At 48.1% G+C, this 16821-nt stretch overlaps 3 protein-coding genes across 7 annotated transcripts in view; 2 read left to right on the top strand and 1 right to left on the bottom strand.

The window, feature by feature from the left end:
- Mpv17 (mitochondrial inner membrane protein MPV17) overlaps nt 1–2989 on the top strand; it is a 12990-nt gene extending 10001 nt beyond the window's left edge. For 3 of the 4 annotated variants that reach the window (XM_021162953.2, XM_021162951.2, XM_021162952.1), the window contains one exon: nt 1831–2989. In XM_021162953.2, coding sequence (XP_021018612.1) covers nt 1831–1900 — 70 coding nt within the window. In that variant the 3' untranslated portion in view covers nt 1901–2989. The remainder of the gene's footprint in view (nt 1–1830) is intronic. The other variant, XM_021162950.2, reaches the window with a different exon arrangement.
- A 1478-nt stretch (nt 2990–4467) lies between these two features.
- On the top strand, nt 4468–5787 carry Ucn (urocortin). 2 transcript variants are annotated; one of them, XM_021163791.2, is made up of 2 exons: nt 4468–4979; nt 5243–5787. In XM_021163791.2, exon 2 carries the CDS (start codon nt 5256–5258, stop codon nt 5622–5624), a length of 369 nt encoding a protein of 122 aa, XP_021019450.1. In that variant the 5' UTR covers nt 4468–4979; nt 5243–5255; the 3' UTR covers nt 5625–5787. The 2 variants fall into 2 exon arrangements, with proteins under 2 accessions (XP_021019450.1, XP_029333713.1); XM_029477853.1 differs by having other exon boundaries at nt 4891–4979; nt 5248–5787.
- Nucleotides 5788–6135: 348 nt separating this feature from the next.
- Nucleotides 6136–16821, bottom strand: part of Trim54 (tripartite motif containing 54) — a 21344-nt gene continuing 10658 nt past the window's right edge. Inside the window, exons 2-9 of the mRNA XM_029477052.1 lie at nt 12577–12749; nt 11631–11802; nt 9799–9894; nt 7321–7554; nt 6995–7017; nt 6758–6882; nt 6557–6649; nt 6136–6293 (exon numbers count right to left, since the gene is read on the bottom strand). Coding sequence (XP_029332912.1) covers nt 6283–6293; nt 6557–6649; nt 6758–6882; nt 6995–7017; nt 7321–7554; nt 9799–9894; nt 11631–11802; nt 12577–12749 — 927 coding nt within the window. The 3' untranslated portion in view covers nt 6136–6282. The remainder of the gene's footprint in view (nt 6294–6556; nt 6650–6757; nt 6883–6994; nt 7018–7320; nt 7555–9798; nt 9895–11630; nt 11803–12576; nt 12750–16821) is intronic.

The raw sequence follows: 16821 nt of genomic DNA, 5'->3' as shown, positions 1-16821 counted from the left end.
CTGGCCTTCTTGCTTAGAAATCAACAGAGAAATTTAGGTATAAATAAAAAAAAAAAAAAAAAAAAAAAAAAAAAAAAAAGAAAACTCTTCAGATCTCATGCGGTTGATGGTTACACAAATAGCTTAGCTAAAAGAAATGCAGATTTCTGAGCTAATCCTACACATCAGGGGCTTTGGTAGCACTCTCAAACTAAAGCAAGGTCAGCCACTTCAAGCCTCTAATCCCAGCCCTCAGAAGGCGGAGGCAGGTGGATCTCTGTTATTTTATTGCTAGCCTGGTCTACCTAGTGAGCTCCAGTATAGCTGGAGCTATATAGATATCCTGCCTCAAAGCAAGGAAACAACTAAAGCAAGATTGGGAGTTCAGGACCCTCCCGAGACACATTAGCTCCTGCCTCAGAAACCTTTCCTGTATCTGTATATGAATGTCCAGCCTTCATCAATATATGTGCATCCCATGTATGCCTGGTGCCCATGGAGGTTGGAAGAGAACATCAGATCCTTGGATTGAATTTACATACAATTGTGGGCCACCATGAAGGTGCTAGGAACCAAACCCGGGTCCTCTGCAAGAGCAACTAGTGCTATTGATGTCTCCAGCCACTCAAAAAAAAAAAAAAACCGTTTTAAAGACAAAATATATTTATAGATAAAATAACATAAATACAAAATTTAAAGTTTTTATTATTTTTTTAAAGGTTAAAAAAATATTTCTGAGCCGGGCGTGGTGGCACACACCTTTAATCCCAGCACTCGGGAGGCAGAGGCAGGAGGATTTCTGAGTTTGAGGCCAGCCTGGTCTACAAAGTGAGTTCCAGGATAGCCAGAGCTATACAGAGAAACTCTGTCTCAAAAAAAAATATTTCTGGGTAGCGTATCCAGTTGGATTTCTATGAGTTTGAGGCTAACCTGATCTGCAGAGCACGTTTCTAGGCTAGCCAAGGCTATAGAGGGAGAGCCTATCTCACATCAAACAAACAAATTTTGTTTTTTGTTTTTTGTTTTTTAATGTGTGTGGCTGTGTACATGTGTGAGCAGGGGCACAGACACAAAAAGACGGCATCAGGTTCCCTGGAACTGGAGTTACAAACCATTGTGATCTGCCAGGTATGGGTGCTGGGAACCAGGGTTAGATCTTCTGGAAAGGCCAGACATGAGAGTGCACACTTTTTATCCTGACACCAAAGAGTCAAACAGGTGTTCAAGAGATCAAGACTGTCTTTGGTGATCTAGTGACTATAAGTGTTCTCCCTCCAGATAGATAGATAGATAGATAGATAGATAGATAGATAGATAGATAGATAGATAGATAGATAGATAGATAGATCTGAATGGATGACAGGCAGGACATTATTTTTAGAAGTGAAATCTTGGCTGATATAAGGTATACAGATGTATTTGGAAAGGTCTAGATAGACGAGTCATTTGTTGAAAGAGAGCTGCAGGATGGGTGATATGACTCAGTGGGTAAGAGCCCTTGCTGCCAGACCTGATGCCCTGAGCCCATGCCTGGGAACCCACATGGTAGAAGGAGAGATCCGGCTCCCCAGAGTCGTCCTCTGACTTTCATGTGCATACACACATAGACAAAATTAATAAGGAAAGGACGTGAGCTATGGAAGTTATTTAAGCTTTGAGGCCTTCATCTGACAGGCGGAACTCTGAGATAGAGCAGGACTGAACTGGTTGTCTCCTGGTCTGAAGCTGCAGTCCCTACTCATGGGGCTCAGAGGAACACAGCCCAAACCTGGAACGTCCTGCATAAGTCCTTTCTATTGCTCTTCCTACCCTGCTCCTTCTCTTCTTCACAGTAGCATTCCTGTCCCTTAGGTTGGCTGTTGTCCAGTGTGTTGCTATTGTCTGGAACTCCTACCTATCCTGGAAGGCACATCAGTTCTAAGCATGCCTTGTTCCACGGTTTGCACCTTGTACTGATGCACCGTGACCCTAGAATGCTTGGACAGCTTCTTCAAACTAACCACATCAGGACTGGAGCGGTGGCTCAGCTGTTAGAAGCATGGACTATCTGCTCTACAGAGGACCTAAGTTTGGTTCCAAGCACCCACATCGGGTGGCTCACAACTCCCTATGTCTCAAGCTCCAGGAGATCTGATGTCCTCTTCTGGCCTCTGAAGCACCTGCACAAACATGTATATACCCACGAATAGACACGCATTTGTAATTAAGCACACAGTGAAATCTTTAAAAGGAAGGAGGGTGTCAGCTTCCATGCTATGGGGTTGCTGATCAGAATAGGGTGACCACTCTGAAGTGGCACATTTCACTCTAACCACTAAGACATTTATAATATTGCTGTCACTCTGGCACTTAGCTGATGGGGACATATTATAAGAATTGTGTCCTGGGGGCTGGAAAGATGGCTCAATGGTTAAGAGCACTGACTGCTCTTCAGAAGCTCCTGAGTTCAAATCCCAGCAACCACATGGTGGCTCACAACCATCTGTAAAGAGATCGGACGCCCTCTTCTGGAGTGTCTAAAGACAGCTACAGTGTACTCATATATAATAAATAAATTAATTAAAAAAAATAATTGTGTCCTAGAAGCCAGGCATGGTGGTACATGCCTTCAATCCCAGCACTTGGGAGGCAGAGGCAGGCAGATTTCTGAGTTCAAGGTCAGCCTAGTCTACAGGGTGAGTTCCAGTACAGCCAGGGCTACACAGAGAAACCCTTTGTCGGAAAAACAAAAACAAAAAAAAAGTCTGTGTCAGCCTCAACCTAGTGACAATCCTCCTGCCTCAGCTTCTCAGCTTCTCAAATGCTGGATTAGAGAATTATGTCTTGGGCTACAGAGATGGCTCAGTGATTAAGAGCATTGACTACTCTTCTAGAGGTCCTGAGTTCAAGTCCCAGCAACCACATGGTGGCTCACAACCATCTGTAATGGGATCTGATGCCCTCTTCTGGTGTATCTGAAGACAGCTACAGTGTACTCATATACATTAAATAAATAAATCTTTTTTTAAAAAATCAAACAAGAAGAATTGTGTCTTTTGCAGTTTTGTCACTGTGTACACATAAGGAGTATACTTACGCAGATGGTAACAATCAGTTGCTCAACATGGCCTCTCTGTGCACAAGCATACCAGTCTGACATGGTATACTGTTTTACAGAGAGCTTTTTCATATGTAGAACACTGCCATTAAGTTGTATACACTGTGCATAATTGCACAAGATATACTTCCATATTACTGTCAGCTTGGTCTGTTTCCACCAGCATTATTGCAGATTCATGAATAATGCACCAAACTGAGACATGATAGCTAATGCTGCTATGTGGTAGGGATATTTCAGCTCTGCTATGACTATCTGAAGCCACCATTGTGTGTTGCCATCACTGACTAAAAGGTTGCTATGCAGCATGACTGTCTACATTCCCACCACATAGTATATTCCTCACAGATATTTGTAGAATAATATGACCGCCGGGCGTGGTGGCGCACGCCTTTAATCCCAGCACTCGGGAGGCAGAGGCAGGCGGATTTCTGAGTTCGAGGCCAGCCTGGTCTACAAAGTGAGTTCCAGGACAGCCAGGGCTATACAGAGAAACCCTCTCAAAACCAAACCAAAAAAAAAAAAAAAAAAAAAAGAATAATCTGACCTTGCCAACTTTACACCTATGTCCCAATAGCTAGCACACATCCCCACTCTCTATAGATACAACTTCCTGTCTAGTGTTGAGGCTTGAACTCAGCATTGTGGATGCTAGTCAAGTGCTCTTAACAACTAAGCAACATCCCTAGACTAGAGTGGCTATCACGCTTTTCTAGGTCCTGGTGCCTTTGAAGACCCTGTCAGGGACTTTATAGGCACAGAAATAGATACATTATTCTCTGGGATCTGCAGTGGCTATGAAGAAGACCCTTCAGAAGAGCACAGACCTGTCTGTAACTGGAAAGAAGTAGAGGCTGTTCATTTACAAAGACAGATGCCAATGGTTTCAGAAGTGAGGGACCTGACTACACAAGCTGGTGGCAGAGGAGGAACTTGAGCTAAAGTTTTCTTACTTCTACCTAGTGATTTCTTCATTTTCGTGTGTGTGTGTGTGTGTGTGTTCAAAACTGGGTTTCTTTGTGTAGTCTTGACTGTCTTGGAACCAGTTCAGTAGACCAGTCTGGCCTCGGGCTCAGAGATCTGCCTGTCTCTGTCTCCTGAGTGCTATGATTAAGGAGTGCACCAGCACACACCGCACACCCCCCCCCCCAGCTCCTGACCTAGAAGGTAAAAAGGTATTATGGTACTGTTTCTGTGTTTCCTAGGAAAAAGCTGACTTTGCCAAACTCAGGAGGTATGTTAAGTTCTGAAAGCCAAACACCCTTTTATGCTGTTCTGACACCTGTAGATTTTAGTTTGTACTGCTGTACAATGGTCAGTAGAATGGGTCAGACCCTTTGGGTGGGACTGTGTTGTCTGAGCCCCTGCCAGCAGAGCATTTCTGATCTCAATTTGAGGACCCAGTAGCCGGCCTAGGGACCGTGTCTAAGCAGCCCAGGCTTCTCCCCAGATCTTCTGTCCAGATTGTGGCTGTGAAGAAGTTCGGAACCACGGACAGCTCCACAGTCCTCCCTCTCTGCTTGAGAAGAGAAACCCCTGACTATTCCTGCTCTGGAGACACTGGTGGTTCTGTGTCGGGGAAGGACTCTACATCTGGAAAGATCTATCTTTATGGCTCTGCCAGCTTCTCCCTCTACAGCCAGGGTGCTTCCAAAGATAGCTCCAGGGACACAAAGTCAGGATACGCACCCCTCTGGGGGCTCGAAGCTGCTGGACTCAAAGCTGCCGGTGTCATTGTTTCTACAATCAGTTCATGTTCTTCGCTGACGTCAGTCGGAGCTGTCCTGGTGCTATATAAGGCTGGCGGCGGTCCCGGGACAGACCCCGTGCTCCCCAAGGCGTCTTCAGTCCCCGGGGACAGAGTGGAGCTCCATCTTGCACTGGGCAGACACTCCGATAACCTGTGAGTGGCTTGAAGCAACGATCCAGACTCCCTTACCACCAAGACTCTGCACTCAGCCCACCCACTGTGACCTGCCGGGAGGGAAGGAGGGAGAGAGGGGTGGAACTGGACTGGCACAGCACCTAGGGCTGGTGGGCAGTAATTGGACACCAGGCAAGAGCTGGAGGGTCTCGGCGGGGGCACTGGGCGTGCGCGCCAAGGGGCTCGTGTCACCTGCGGCTGCTCCAAGTGCACCTCACCCTATGCTGCCCCTGTGTGTCCAGGGCAGGCGGCACCATGATACAGAGGGGACGCGCTACGCTCCTGGTGGCGTTGCTGCTCTTGGCACAGCTGCGCCCGGAGAGCAGCCAGTGGAGCCCAGCGGCTGCGGCGGCAACTGGGGTCCAGGATCCGAATCTGCGATGGAGCCCTGGAGTGCGGAATCAGGGCGGCGGCGTCCGCGCGCTCCTCTTGCTGTTAGCGGAGCGCTTCCCGCGCCGTGCAGGATCTGAGCCTGCGGGCGAGCGGCAGAGACGGGACGACCCTCCGCTGTCCATCGACCTCACCTTCCACCTGCTGCGGACCCTGCTGGAGCTAGCTCGGACACAGAGCCAGCGCGAGCGCGCAGAGCAGAACCGCATCATATTCGATTCGGTGGGCAAGTGATCGGCCCCGTATGGGGTCACGAAAGCCTTGACCCTTTCCCTTACCTACCCTGGGGCTGGAACGCGCACAACCGGAGCTGTCTCAGTCCCGCGGTGCAGCGCCGCCCAGAGTCACCCTGAATACTCTGAGTGGTTATTTTTTAATAAAACTGCCCAAGAGCTTAGCCTCTATCTTCTATCATAGGGGTGAGAGGGCACCAGCAACTACAGTTAGGGTAAGAACTTTTGGGTAAGTGGAGCTATCCAGGCCGGTAGGAGAGACAAGCATGCTAAGTGAGATGGGAGAGGAAGCCTATTAAATTCCTGGGAGCCCTTCCCCCAACCTGCCAGATCCCGGAACTCGGAGGTCTGATACCCTTTCAGGGACTCCGGCTTAGGAGGCAACCTCTAGTGTAAAGGGGGTACCCACGAGGGACTATTTCGCCTCCGCCCCTTCAGATGGTCTGGGGTTGAGAAAGGGTAGAGCGATGGCGAGGTTGCTTCTATAGCTGAGCCTAGGAGTGGACAGCAAAAGGAGCCGAGGACGTAGGACACATGAGTCCTTTATTGAGAACCTTCCCGGGGGCGGGAGGCCGAGCTTGGTGGCGCGGTGGTCTCTGCGCAGATCCTCAGCATCCCTTGGCTCCCGCTGCGGGTGTGCGCTCTGGATCAGAGTCGGGTCAGTGCAGGCCTGAGCCGGGGGTGGGGGGGATAACCGCCCGGTGAACGGGTGCTCCAAACGAACAAGCCACTCCCGACACCTCGCTCTCCCAGACAGCGGGGGTTCTATTACATGGGACCCTGCAGGCTCCCCAAAGCCGTGGGGGAAGTGCACTTTTCAGAGCGCTAGGGGGTGCGCTTTGAGGCTCCCAGTGTCTGCCGTGAAGGCAATCACCCAAGGGACCGTGAATTTGGTAACTACTCCTCACCCCCAAACCTTCGTCCAACTCTCACCTTCTGGCACGTCCAGCCGCTCCTCCTCCAGCCCCGCATTGCCCTCCTCCCCATCCAAAGCCACGTCGTCATCCTCTTCATCCCCAGTGGCGCCTAGGTGGAAGGCAGGTCTAGTGAGGTGGAGCCCCTGCTCTTCTGGCCGTAGCACCCACCTCATACCCCTTCAGCAGGTCTAAACAGTCCCTCCCCCGGCTCCCTCACCGGGCTGGAAGTCGATGGTTCGCAACATTTCGGCCACGTGCTCCACGCTCACAGAGAATTGCTCCATGCTCTCGTAGCCTGGCTCCGGCCGTCCTGCCAGCTCCACCTTCGACATTGCCCCGACCCTGTGATGGCCACAAGGGCTCAGCAGGGGGACCCCGCTCCCTCAAGCCCCTCCCAGGTCAGAAGGAAAGAATCCACAGGGTCCCTTCCTTTCCCACCGCGCAGTCCACTCACTTGTTGATCAGCTCCTTTGCCTGCTACAGGGGAGAAAAGGAGGGCGAAGGTGAGCACTGGGCCAGCCCTGGCAAAGCCCCAATTCTGATTCTCACCAATCTTGCGGGGTAGGAAGGGATTTATATCCCAATTCACTGGGGGGGGGGGAGAGAGAGAGAGAGAGAGAGAGAGAGAGAGAGAGAGAGAGAGAGAGCGCACAACTTGGAAGAGTGACTTTTCCTATGTGGTGACTGGTGTTAACAAGAGGTAAAACGCGATCCCCGCGCCCCAGGCCCTGAGTCCCCCCAACCCACCCTGCAGGCCCGCCTCCCTCCCTCTCCGCCAACCTGGAGGTAGAGAGCCATCTGCGGCTCCTCCATGGACTGGATGGCGGACTCCACCAGCTTCGAGGAGCCCTCCAAGTGGTCTCCGTACTGGCGGATGAGGCCCCGCACGCGCTGCAACTTCTCCTCCTGCTCCCGGGCCAGTGCTTGAAGCAGCTCGCCCTTGCGCTCCTCCAAAACCGCGCACAGGGTTTCGAACCTCTGGTTTAACAGTTGCTTCTGTCTGCGGCTGTTGTCCTGAAAGACCACAGCAGTATGATCTCGCCTGCGCACCCCCAGAGCTCGAGAGCAAGAAAGTTTAGTCTTCGCCCCACTTTAAAAAAAGCCAAGCAGGGCGTGGTGGCGCACGCCTTTAATCCCAGCACTCAGGAGGCAGAGGCAGGCGGATTTCTGAGTTCGAGGCCAGCCTGGTCTACAAAGTGAGTGCCAGGACAGCCAGGGCTACACAGAGAAACCCTGTCTCGAAAAACCAAAAAAAAAAAAAAAAAAAAAAAGCCAAGAAGGAAAGTGACCTGGCTAGGGTCACACCCGGAGTAGGGGACACAGAACCCAGCTCAGATGTTTTCAGTTAACAGTGATGACAAGGATGACAAAGAATTTCAAAGTTGTTTCACTGCTGGCCCTGGCTCTGCGTTGCACTAATTCCTACTTCCTTGCTAAGAAAATTAAATCAGTGGCTACTGTGTGACTACCAGCATCACCTTTTTAAAGTTAATTGAGTTTTAGCCGGTGCTCAGATCTCTATGAGTTCGAGGCCAGCCTGGTCTACAGAGGGAGCTCCAGGGCAGCCAAAGCTCCATGGAGAAACTGTCTCAAAAACAAACATTTTAAAAACTAGTAATTTTTTTTTGTCTGATATGAAATTAAGTCTTATTTTAAAACACAGACATTGGCTAGAGAGGTAGAGAGAGAGGGCTTTGCTGTTAGTGCCTCCTGCTCTTGCAGAGGACCTAAGTTTTGTTCCTAGAATTCATGTCAAATGACAACTTCCTGTAACTCCAAAGGACCCAGTAAGCTCCTCTGACCTCCATGGGCAATAACATTCAAGTGCACATGTCCATACACAGACACACAGGAACACATAAATGAAAATAAACAATAAATCTAAATGTCTAGAATTAATTTACTGAAAATATTGCCACACTATTCAAATATATTTAGTTAATATATAATAAGGTATATAATTCTCATCACATAATTTTAAGTAAATGTATTCACTGATAATTTCATATATATATATATATATATATATATATATTCTGATTACTCTCACATCTAGTCTCTTTTCCCTCCCTCCCTTCTCTATAAGCCCCTCCTCCCCATGCCTCCCACATTTATGTCTTTTTACTTTGCTGGTTTATTTACTGCCACAGTTTTATTTGTATTATTTTCATTTGGGTGTATGATGTGCTTGGTGTATGCTACCATGATGATCAGAGGAACTGAATTTCCCTGGAGCTGGGTAGGAGCTACAGGCAGTTTTGAGCCATGCACTGCAGATGCTGGGAACTGAACTCAGCACTCTGCAATAGCAAAGCCTTGTCTCAATCACTGGGCGGTCTCTCCGGTCCCAGGATCAAGTGGGCCTTGAATGAGACATCCCCCTGCCTCAGCCTCCAGAGTGCTGCCATTATAGTTTTGGGCTATCACACCCTGCTCCATTATTTACTTATCTAGTTTATTTAGAAGTAGGATGTCCATAAGTTGCTTAGGCTGGCCTGGAACTTGATACTATCCTACCTCCCTCCCTCTGGTCATCACCATTTTTTTTAAAAAAGGATTTATTTGTTTATTTTATGTATATGAGTACACTGTAGCTGTACAGATGGTTATGAACCTTCATGTGGTTGTTGGGGATTGAATTTTGTAGGACCTTGTTTGCTCCGGCCGGCTCTGCTCCGGCCCAAAGATTTATTTATTGTTATACATAAGTACACTGTAGCTGTCTTTTGACGCACCAGTATGGGTGGTTGAGAGCAACCATGTGGTTGTTGGGATTTGAACTCAGGACCTTCAGAAGAGCAGTCAGAGCTCTTACCTGCTGAACCATCTCCCCAGCCACTGGTCATCACCATTTTATAGTAGTAAAAAAACAAACAAAACCAAAGCATGGAAAGTGTAACTTGAGCTGGGCATAGTGGCGCACGCCTTTAATCCCAGCACTTGGGAGGCAGAGGCAGGTGAATTTCTGAGTTCGAGGCCAGCCTGGTCTACAGAGTGAGTTCCAGGACAGCTAGGACTACACAGAGAAACCCTGTCTCGAAAAACCAAAGGAAAAAAAAAAAGAAAGAAAGAAAGAAAAAGAAAGTGTAACTTGACCGACATTACAGAGTTGCTGTGTGCTGGGAACAAGCTGGCTAAAAACAGCCCACCATGAGCTAGAGTCCAGAAACTTTTTGGCCAGCTTGACCAGAAGTCAAAGAATCTTGGGGTCTCTGTACAGACCGTCTTGTTCCCCTTGTCTCCCCAGCCCGAGCTCACCTCAATGGTCTGGCACACCTCCTCCATCTGCGTGATCACTGCCTGCACTCGGTCATTGCCCGCCACCAGCATCGCGATACCATCGCTCAGCTCACTCTGTCACACACACACAGGCCAGCTTTAGAGTCAGAAGCCCCACCCACAACGGCACCCCTCTCATCCCACCTTGATCATTGGGGACATCTGCAAAGATCTAGAGGGCTGGGGAGGTGACACTCTCTAGACACCCACCATACACCATCCTCTGGCCTGGATGCTTTGTTAGGAGAGCCACGTCTTCCCTTAATTCTGGAAGAGTCTTAGGGCTTCCCACTCAGACAACACTGCTCCTGTCAATTCCTATCCTTCTGGGAGTCCAATAGGACTGTGCCAGCCTTCCCATCCTCCACCTCCCTCTTCCTGGTGCTGCCACATTCTATTTTTTTTTTTTTTTTTTTTTTTTTTTTTCCACTCAGTTTTTTGTCAGATCTATTTTCAGTTTGCTTTGCTTTGGTTTTTCTTTGATCGGTCCTTTTCATATTATCCACACTGGCTTTGAATCTGTTATCCTCTTTCCTTGGCCTCCCTAGTAGCTGAGATTACAGTGTTCGCCACCACAACAGGCCACTGCTGTTACATGGTCATTTTACACTTTTGGTTTTTCTCAGTTCTGGGAATCTATCCAGGGCTTTGTGCTAGGCAAGTGTGCTATATCTCCAATTCTACCTTTTGTTGTTGTTGTTGTTGATGATGTTGTTGTTTTATTTCATCTTTTTTCTATTTTTATTTTTTAAGATTTATTTGTTTTATGTATATGAGTACACTGAAGCTGTCTTCAGACACACCAGAAGAGAGCATCAGATCCCATTACAGATGGTTGTGAGCCACCATGTGGTTGCTGGGATTTGAACTCAGGACCTTCTGAAGAGCAGTCAGATTGTTTCCTTATACAACCCAGGCTGGCTTAGAATTCTTTATGTAGTCTAGGCTGGGCACACAGCATCCAGAGTGCTAAGACTTACAGAGTGCTCAACCATGCCTGACATTATTCTATCTTCTAAAAACATCGTGTGCATTGCAAGTTTCTGTTCTTTAATAATTCCAACATCTCAATTCCCTGAGGGCTAAGGGTTTCTGCTAATTGCACTCACGTGGTCCATCTCTCTGTGTATCTTCCCTTGTGATTGTTGTGTTGGTCTTAATCTAAGGGCCTGCATTGAAGGCATCTTCCTCCAGCTTAACATTTGCATTTGTTTCTGACAAAAACCAGGTGATGTAAACGACTTCTTTGATATCCTGGGACTTCAACACAAGCTGAGGTTTGGGGAATCTTAAATGCACCTCTACCTACACATGTTTTGCAGGTTTTGTGGCATGGCCTCCACCTCTAGCCTGTACTGAGCCAGCATTGGTCATGTGATGAATGTTATCTCTCCTGCCTGCAGGGGCTCTCTGGACCTGCCCTTCCCACCTCCCACCCCCATCCCCCCATCTCCACCTTCCTAGGATGCCCTTCTCCTCTCAGAGGCCAACCGGTGTGATCTTAAAATCTCAGCATATCTAGAAGCTAGCTGTGTAATTTCACACTCTTGAGCATATCTGGTCCTTTGGTGGATACCGTCCTGAAGTGGCTCCCGCTAGATATTAACTAGCTGATGCTGTGGCCATAACCATTGTCTTCACCTTGCCTGACCAGAGAAGGCAGTCAGGGTCAGGCAGGTCAGGTAACTGCCTCAGGGTCGTGTGCAGAGTAGAAAGCAGAGCTGGGGATTTGCCCTGATCAGTTACCCCTTACCTAAGTACAGTGAGAACTGCCCAGTCCTAAACCCTTTTCCCGATCCCTGACTAGATACCTTCTGGCGTTTGTAAATGGTGGGCAGAGGGGCCACCTCACAGTCCTTGTGGGCGCCAAAGACCTTGCAGAGAGAGCAGGTGGGCACCTCGCAGCTCAGGCAGTAGATGTTGATCTTCTCATCCTCGTGCTCCTCACACATGAGGTGCTGTTCAGCCTTGGCATGCAGTGGCCTGAGGATCAAGGGCAAGGCAGCAGCGACTGTCAGGAAGCCAGACTGTGACCAGTGGTCAGCAACTTACACAGCGTTCTCACTTTGGGGAAGAAACGGTGCTCAAAGGAGGCCTGCACCCAGAAAGAGTCTATTCCAGGGGACAAAGATGCCACGCAGGACAGGAAGTCATGGGAGCTGATGAGGTTAAGAACATTGAGGTAGACTTTGGTCCCAGACCAGGAGGAGGGAGTAAGATTGAACAGTGGTTCCAGAGGCAAAGTTGGGCCTCCCTGGAGGCCTCCCCTCCTTCCTAGGTCTTCTCCTTTCCCTTTTGTTCTCCTCCTCCCTCTGCTGGGGGGATGTCAGCTTACACAGACTAAAATCATCTGAGAGGAAGGGACTGTAATCAAAAAAATGTCTCCAAAAGATGGGGTTATAGACAGCCTGTGGGCATTTTCTTATTTAGCCATTGATGGGGGATGTTGATGGGGGAGCCCACTGTGGGTAGGGCCATCCCTGGGCTGGTGGTCCTCGGTTCTATAAGAAAGCAGGCTGAGCAAGCCATGAGGAGCAAGCTAGTAAGCAGCACCCTTCCAGGTCTCTGCATCAGCTCCTGCCTCCAGGTTCCTGCTCTCTTTGAGTTCCTGTCCTGACTTCAGGAATGTCTATGATGTGGAGGTGTGAGGCGAACATAGTGCTCCACAATAGCAATGGAAACCCTAAACAGCCCCTCTATCCCCAAGGGTGCAGGCTCTTCCCTCCAGAGAGGCCAGCAGACAGGCACCTATCTTACCGGGAGGACTCCTGTTTGTAGATGTCAATGATGTTCTCCACTAGCAGGTTCCGCTGCAGGCCATAGACCCCATGCCTGTCCAGGACAACCTCGTGCCTACAAGATGGGCATCGGAAACGTCCTCCTGAAGACACCGTTGTGGAGCCCCGGGATTGCCACAGAGGATTAGAGGCCTGAGAAGACAGGTGACAGGACACTAGAAGTATAGGGAGGTGTGAGGGAAGACAAGTGGTGAGCTGACACGGGAACATTAGGTCTTCTCTGCATTTGGTGTCCCCACACAACACTCTGACAAATGATTTCCTGCCTTGGCCTCATCCCTCAGCTCAGCTCCTTGAGTGTCCCTGCACATAGAGCCTCACTTTGGCCCAGGCCTGATCATTATCTTCAATGGAGTCCAGCATGGGGCTTTGACAGGAATGCTAACTGTAGGCAAGAGACTGGCAGTATAGCCAGTGTCCTCCAGCTTGGACCCTTTTTTTTGTTTTGTTTTGTTTTTCAAGACAGGGTTTCTCTGTGTAGCCCTGGCTGTCCTGGGCTACTCTGTAGACCAGGCTGGCCTCGAACTCAGAAATCCTCCTGCCTCTGCCTTCTGAGTGCTGGCAGCTTGGACCCTTATGAGCACATGTAAGGTGGTGCATATGTATGTGTGCATGTATGTTTGGCAAGATAATATAATCTTATCTCAAACTCCACGTGAATGGAAGATAACCTTGAATTCCTGATCCTTCTACTTTGACCTCCCAAGTATTGAGTTTATGTCTCTCTCTCTCTCTCTCTCTCTCTCTCTCTCTCTCTCTCTCTCTCTCTCTCTCTCTCTCTCTCTCTCTCTCTCTCTCTCTCTCTCTCTCTGAGACAGGGTCTTATGTAGTCCAGGCTGGCCTCAAACACTCTAACTACCTGCCTCTGTCTCCCAAATACTGAACCATAACAGTGCTTCTCTTTAGTCCCGGGAAGAGTCACACAACTCAAGTGCTGAACAGGGACAGAGGAATTGCAGCCAGGCTGGGGATGTGGCTCAAGTGGTAGAGGCTGCCCTAGATTTGATCCCCAGGGGCATAGTGGCGCACTTGGGAGGTAAAAGTAGGAGGGTCTGCTCCATAGGAGGTCTGACATCATCCTCAGCTACACAGGGAGTTTGAGGGCAGTACAGGATGAATGAGACCTGTCTAAAAAAGAAAAGGAGAGAAAAGAAAGGCTGGACATGGTGGCACTGGTGGCTTAGCTGAGGCTCTTACACTGTGTGTCTTAGAGACCAGTCCCAGCTCACTCTGAAGCCACCACCATAGTGTGACCTGAAGCAACCAATCAAAATCCTCTCCTGAATTGAGGCTTAGGATGCAGAAGTCAGGCTGGCTACAGAAAAGGCTCATGGAATTTGACTAAGAGCTGATCTTGTGTTCATCCTGGAAACTGAGAGACAAAAACTATTTACACTGAAGGCTGGTCTACAGAGAGGTGGAAAGAATCACTTGTTGGAACTGGTAAGACGGCTCAGTGATAAAAGACTCTTGCCACCAAACCGGATGCTGTGAGTTGATCCCTAAGACCCACTTTGTAGGAGAGCCCACCGACTCTACACACTCTGTGGCATTCACACACACCCGTAGGTAAATAAATGTAAATAATAATAATAATAATAAATCATTTTTGGCGAGAAGCGGAGATGAAAGACTGCCAGAGATGCCCCCGTTCCTTTCTTTAGTAACAGATTGCCTGAGACGGCAAGATCCTCGGTATAAAGACCATATAGTTAAGCCTGCTTCTGGCTGGGTGTAGCCAGGTGACTGTGTTGTGGATTTGTAGATGCAAAGATTTGGTACAGTTTTAGAGTGTCATGTCTCTAACAGTAGAAGCCATGCCCTCTGTTCCCCATTTTTTCCTTTGCTCCTGTTTGAATGTAGAACGATGCTGAGGGTGGATTCTGAGCCAGGACCCAGCAGACACACATTGAGAGTGACCACGAGCAATTGTCTCAGGAGGGTATCCTTTGGAGAAAAGCGAAATGTCCACCTTGCTAACTGACTGCTCACTTGAGACATGGGAGTGATAGTAGTGGTCTAACCCAGGCTTGTGACTATTAAATATCCCTAAGCTAGATCCCAAGCGCTTAAAGCCAGCTGTTGGAACGTTCTTCTATTTAAGGCAAAACCACAACCTGATCAGCTAGAGCAGTGGTTCTCAACCTGTGGGCTGTGACCCTTGTGGGTTGAATGACCCTTTTGCAAGGTTGCCTAAGAGCATGGAAAACACAGATACCTACATTATGATTCATAACAGTAGCAAAATTAGTTATGAAATAGCAATGGAAATAATTGTATGGTTGGGGGTTGTCGTGACATGAGGAACTGTATTAAAGGGTCACAGCATTGGGAAAGTTGAGAACCACTGGACTAGAGACTCGTGACCTCATAGAAAACAGTGGGAACCGTAGCCACCACTGACTTGGCATGTTTGTGAGTATTTTGTACAGGTGGGCTCCTGGGGACTCGTAATCCATGTGTGCCGACCTGAAGGTGGGATCAGAAGACTCTTAGTGGCTGAGGCCATATTCCATCACACACAGAGCACCAAAGTGCTCCGAGACTCATTCTTTTAGCTGGTGGCCAGGCAGGAAACATGGCCCTACCGAGATGGACAGCTTTGTTTGTGGAGAGCAGAGAGCATTGCTGTAAACACAGTTCTTGGGATTTCTTGAGAGCCATGAAGCTGGAACAGGTGGGGTTGAGATTACTGAAGACTGGGCGGGTAACCTGTCTTTCTTACTTCCCCTTAGGATCCTATGAACACTGGCAAGTTTAGGGAATGTTGAAAGGGTCACACATGTGAACTGAAGTTGGAAGCTGTGGAAAGCCATGTCTTATAACGATTCTACACAGGGGATTAACTGGCTGGGAACTTGCATGAGTGTGGGAGTTAGAATGTTGCAATGTTGCAGACCTGCAACCAAATTATCTTGGTTTTAGTTCTCTTAATAGCCATTCATTGCTCACCTCTATGTTTGGCCTAATATCTATCCCTGTGACTACTAGGCAAATCCCTTCTGTAATGTATAGAATTACCACTAGCTTCCACTACCCCCCATCAAAAATTTAAAAACGTCATTCTATGGTACCCAAAGGCTGTTAACAGAGATTTCAGTGCTTGGCTGTAACCCCCTTACCTGATATTTCCACTAAGATATTTTATTTTTAATCAATTAATTAATTTAGAGACAGTATCTCACGATGCAGCTCTGGCTATACTAGAACTCACTATGTAGTCCAGGCTAGCCTCAAACTCACAGAGATCTGTCTGCCTCTGCCTCCTAAGTGCTGGGATCAAAGTCGTGCACCACTGCTGCCTAGCTCCACTAAGGTACTTTGTAAGTGCCTTGATTTATAACTTTTTGGTTCTGCTACTATAAGTACTTTATAAGAACCAGGGAGAAGGGGTGCCTGATGATCTGAATCCTATCCCCTGGACTAGTATGACGGAAGGAGAACCAACAACTACAAGTTTACCTCTGACCCCCACCCTGAACACACACACACACACACACAATAATGGAAATGTCATCAAGATACTTCTTAAAATCATAAGAGCCTTCACGAAACTCCCACCATGTTGGAACATGTTGGGATAATTTGAATCTGTGTTCCCAAGCCTTGGTCATTCATATTTACTTCCAGGATAAACTCTCTTAACCTTTAGGTGAGAGCCATGCTTTTTTTTTTCCTGCTCAATGCAATAACCTATCAATATTTAGAACCCAAATGGGTGAGGCAAGTGAGCTCTAAGCCTGTGCATCGTGGAGGGAGCTAAGTCACTTGACTAAAGCTGGTATTTGCCGGGCAGTAGTGGCACACGCCTTTAATCCTACACTTGGGAGGCAAAGACAAGCGGATTTCTGAGTTCAAAGTCACCAGCCTGGTCTACAAAGGGAGTTCCAGGACAGCCAGGGCTACACAGAGAAATTCTGTCTTGAAAAACCAAAAAACAACAACAACAACCAAACCAAACCAAAACAAAACAAAAAAAGCTGGCATTCATTTGGATGTTCAGCAAAGGCTTGAAAAGAAGAGAGGGGCCTCCCAGCTCACAGCAAAGGCAAGTGGGCAGCCTCTGTCCCTCCCTTTGTCCTTCATCTTCTTGACCCTCAAACACATACATGGGACTCAGTGTTGGCATTTTACTGGAGTTTTTTTTTTTTTTTTTTTTTTTTTTTTTTTTTTTTTTTTTTTTTTTTTTTTTTTTTTCTGGAAA

The sequence above is a fragment of the Mus caroli genome, chromosome 5, assembly GCF_900094665.2.
Source record: "Mus caroli chromosome 5, CAROLI_EIJ_v1.1, whole genome shotgun sequence".
Classification (NCBI taxonomy): domain Eukaryota; kingdom Metazoa; phylum Chordata; class Mammalia; order Rodentia; family Muridae; genus Mus; species Mus caroli.
The sequence above is the reverse complement of the archived record's forward strand: the minus strand, read 5'-3'. Positions and strand labels throughout refer to the sequence as shown.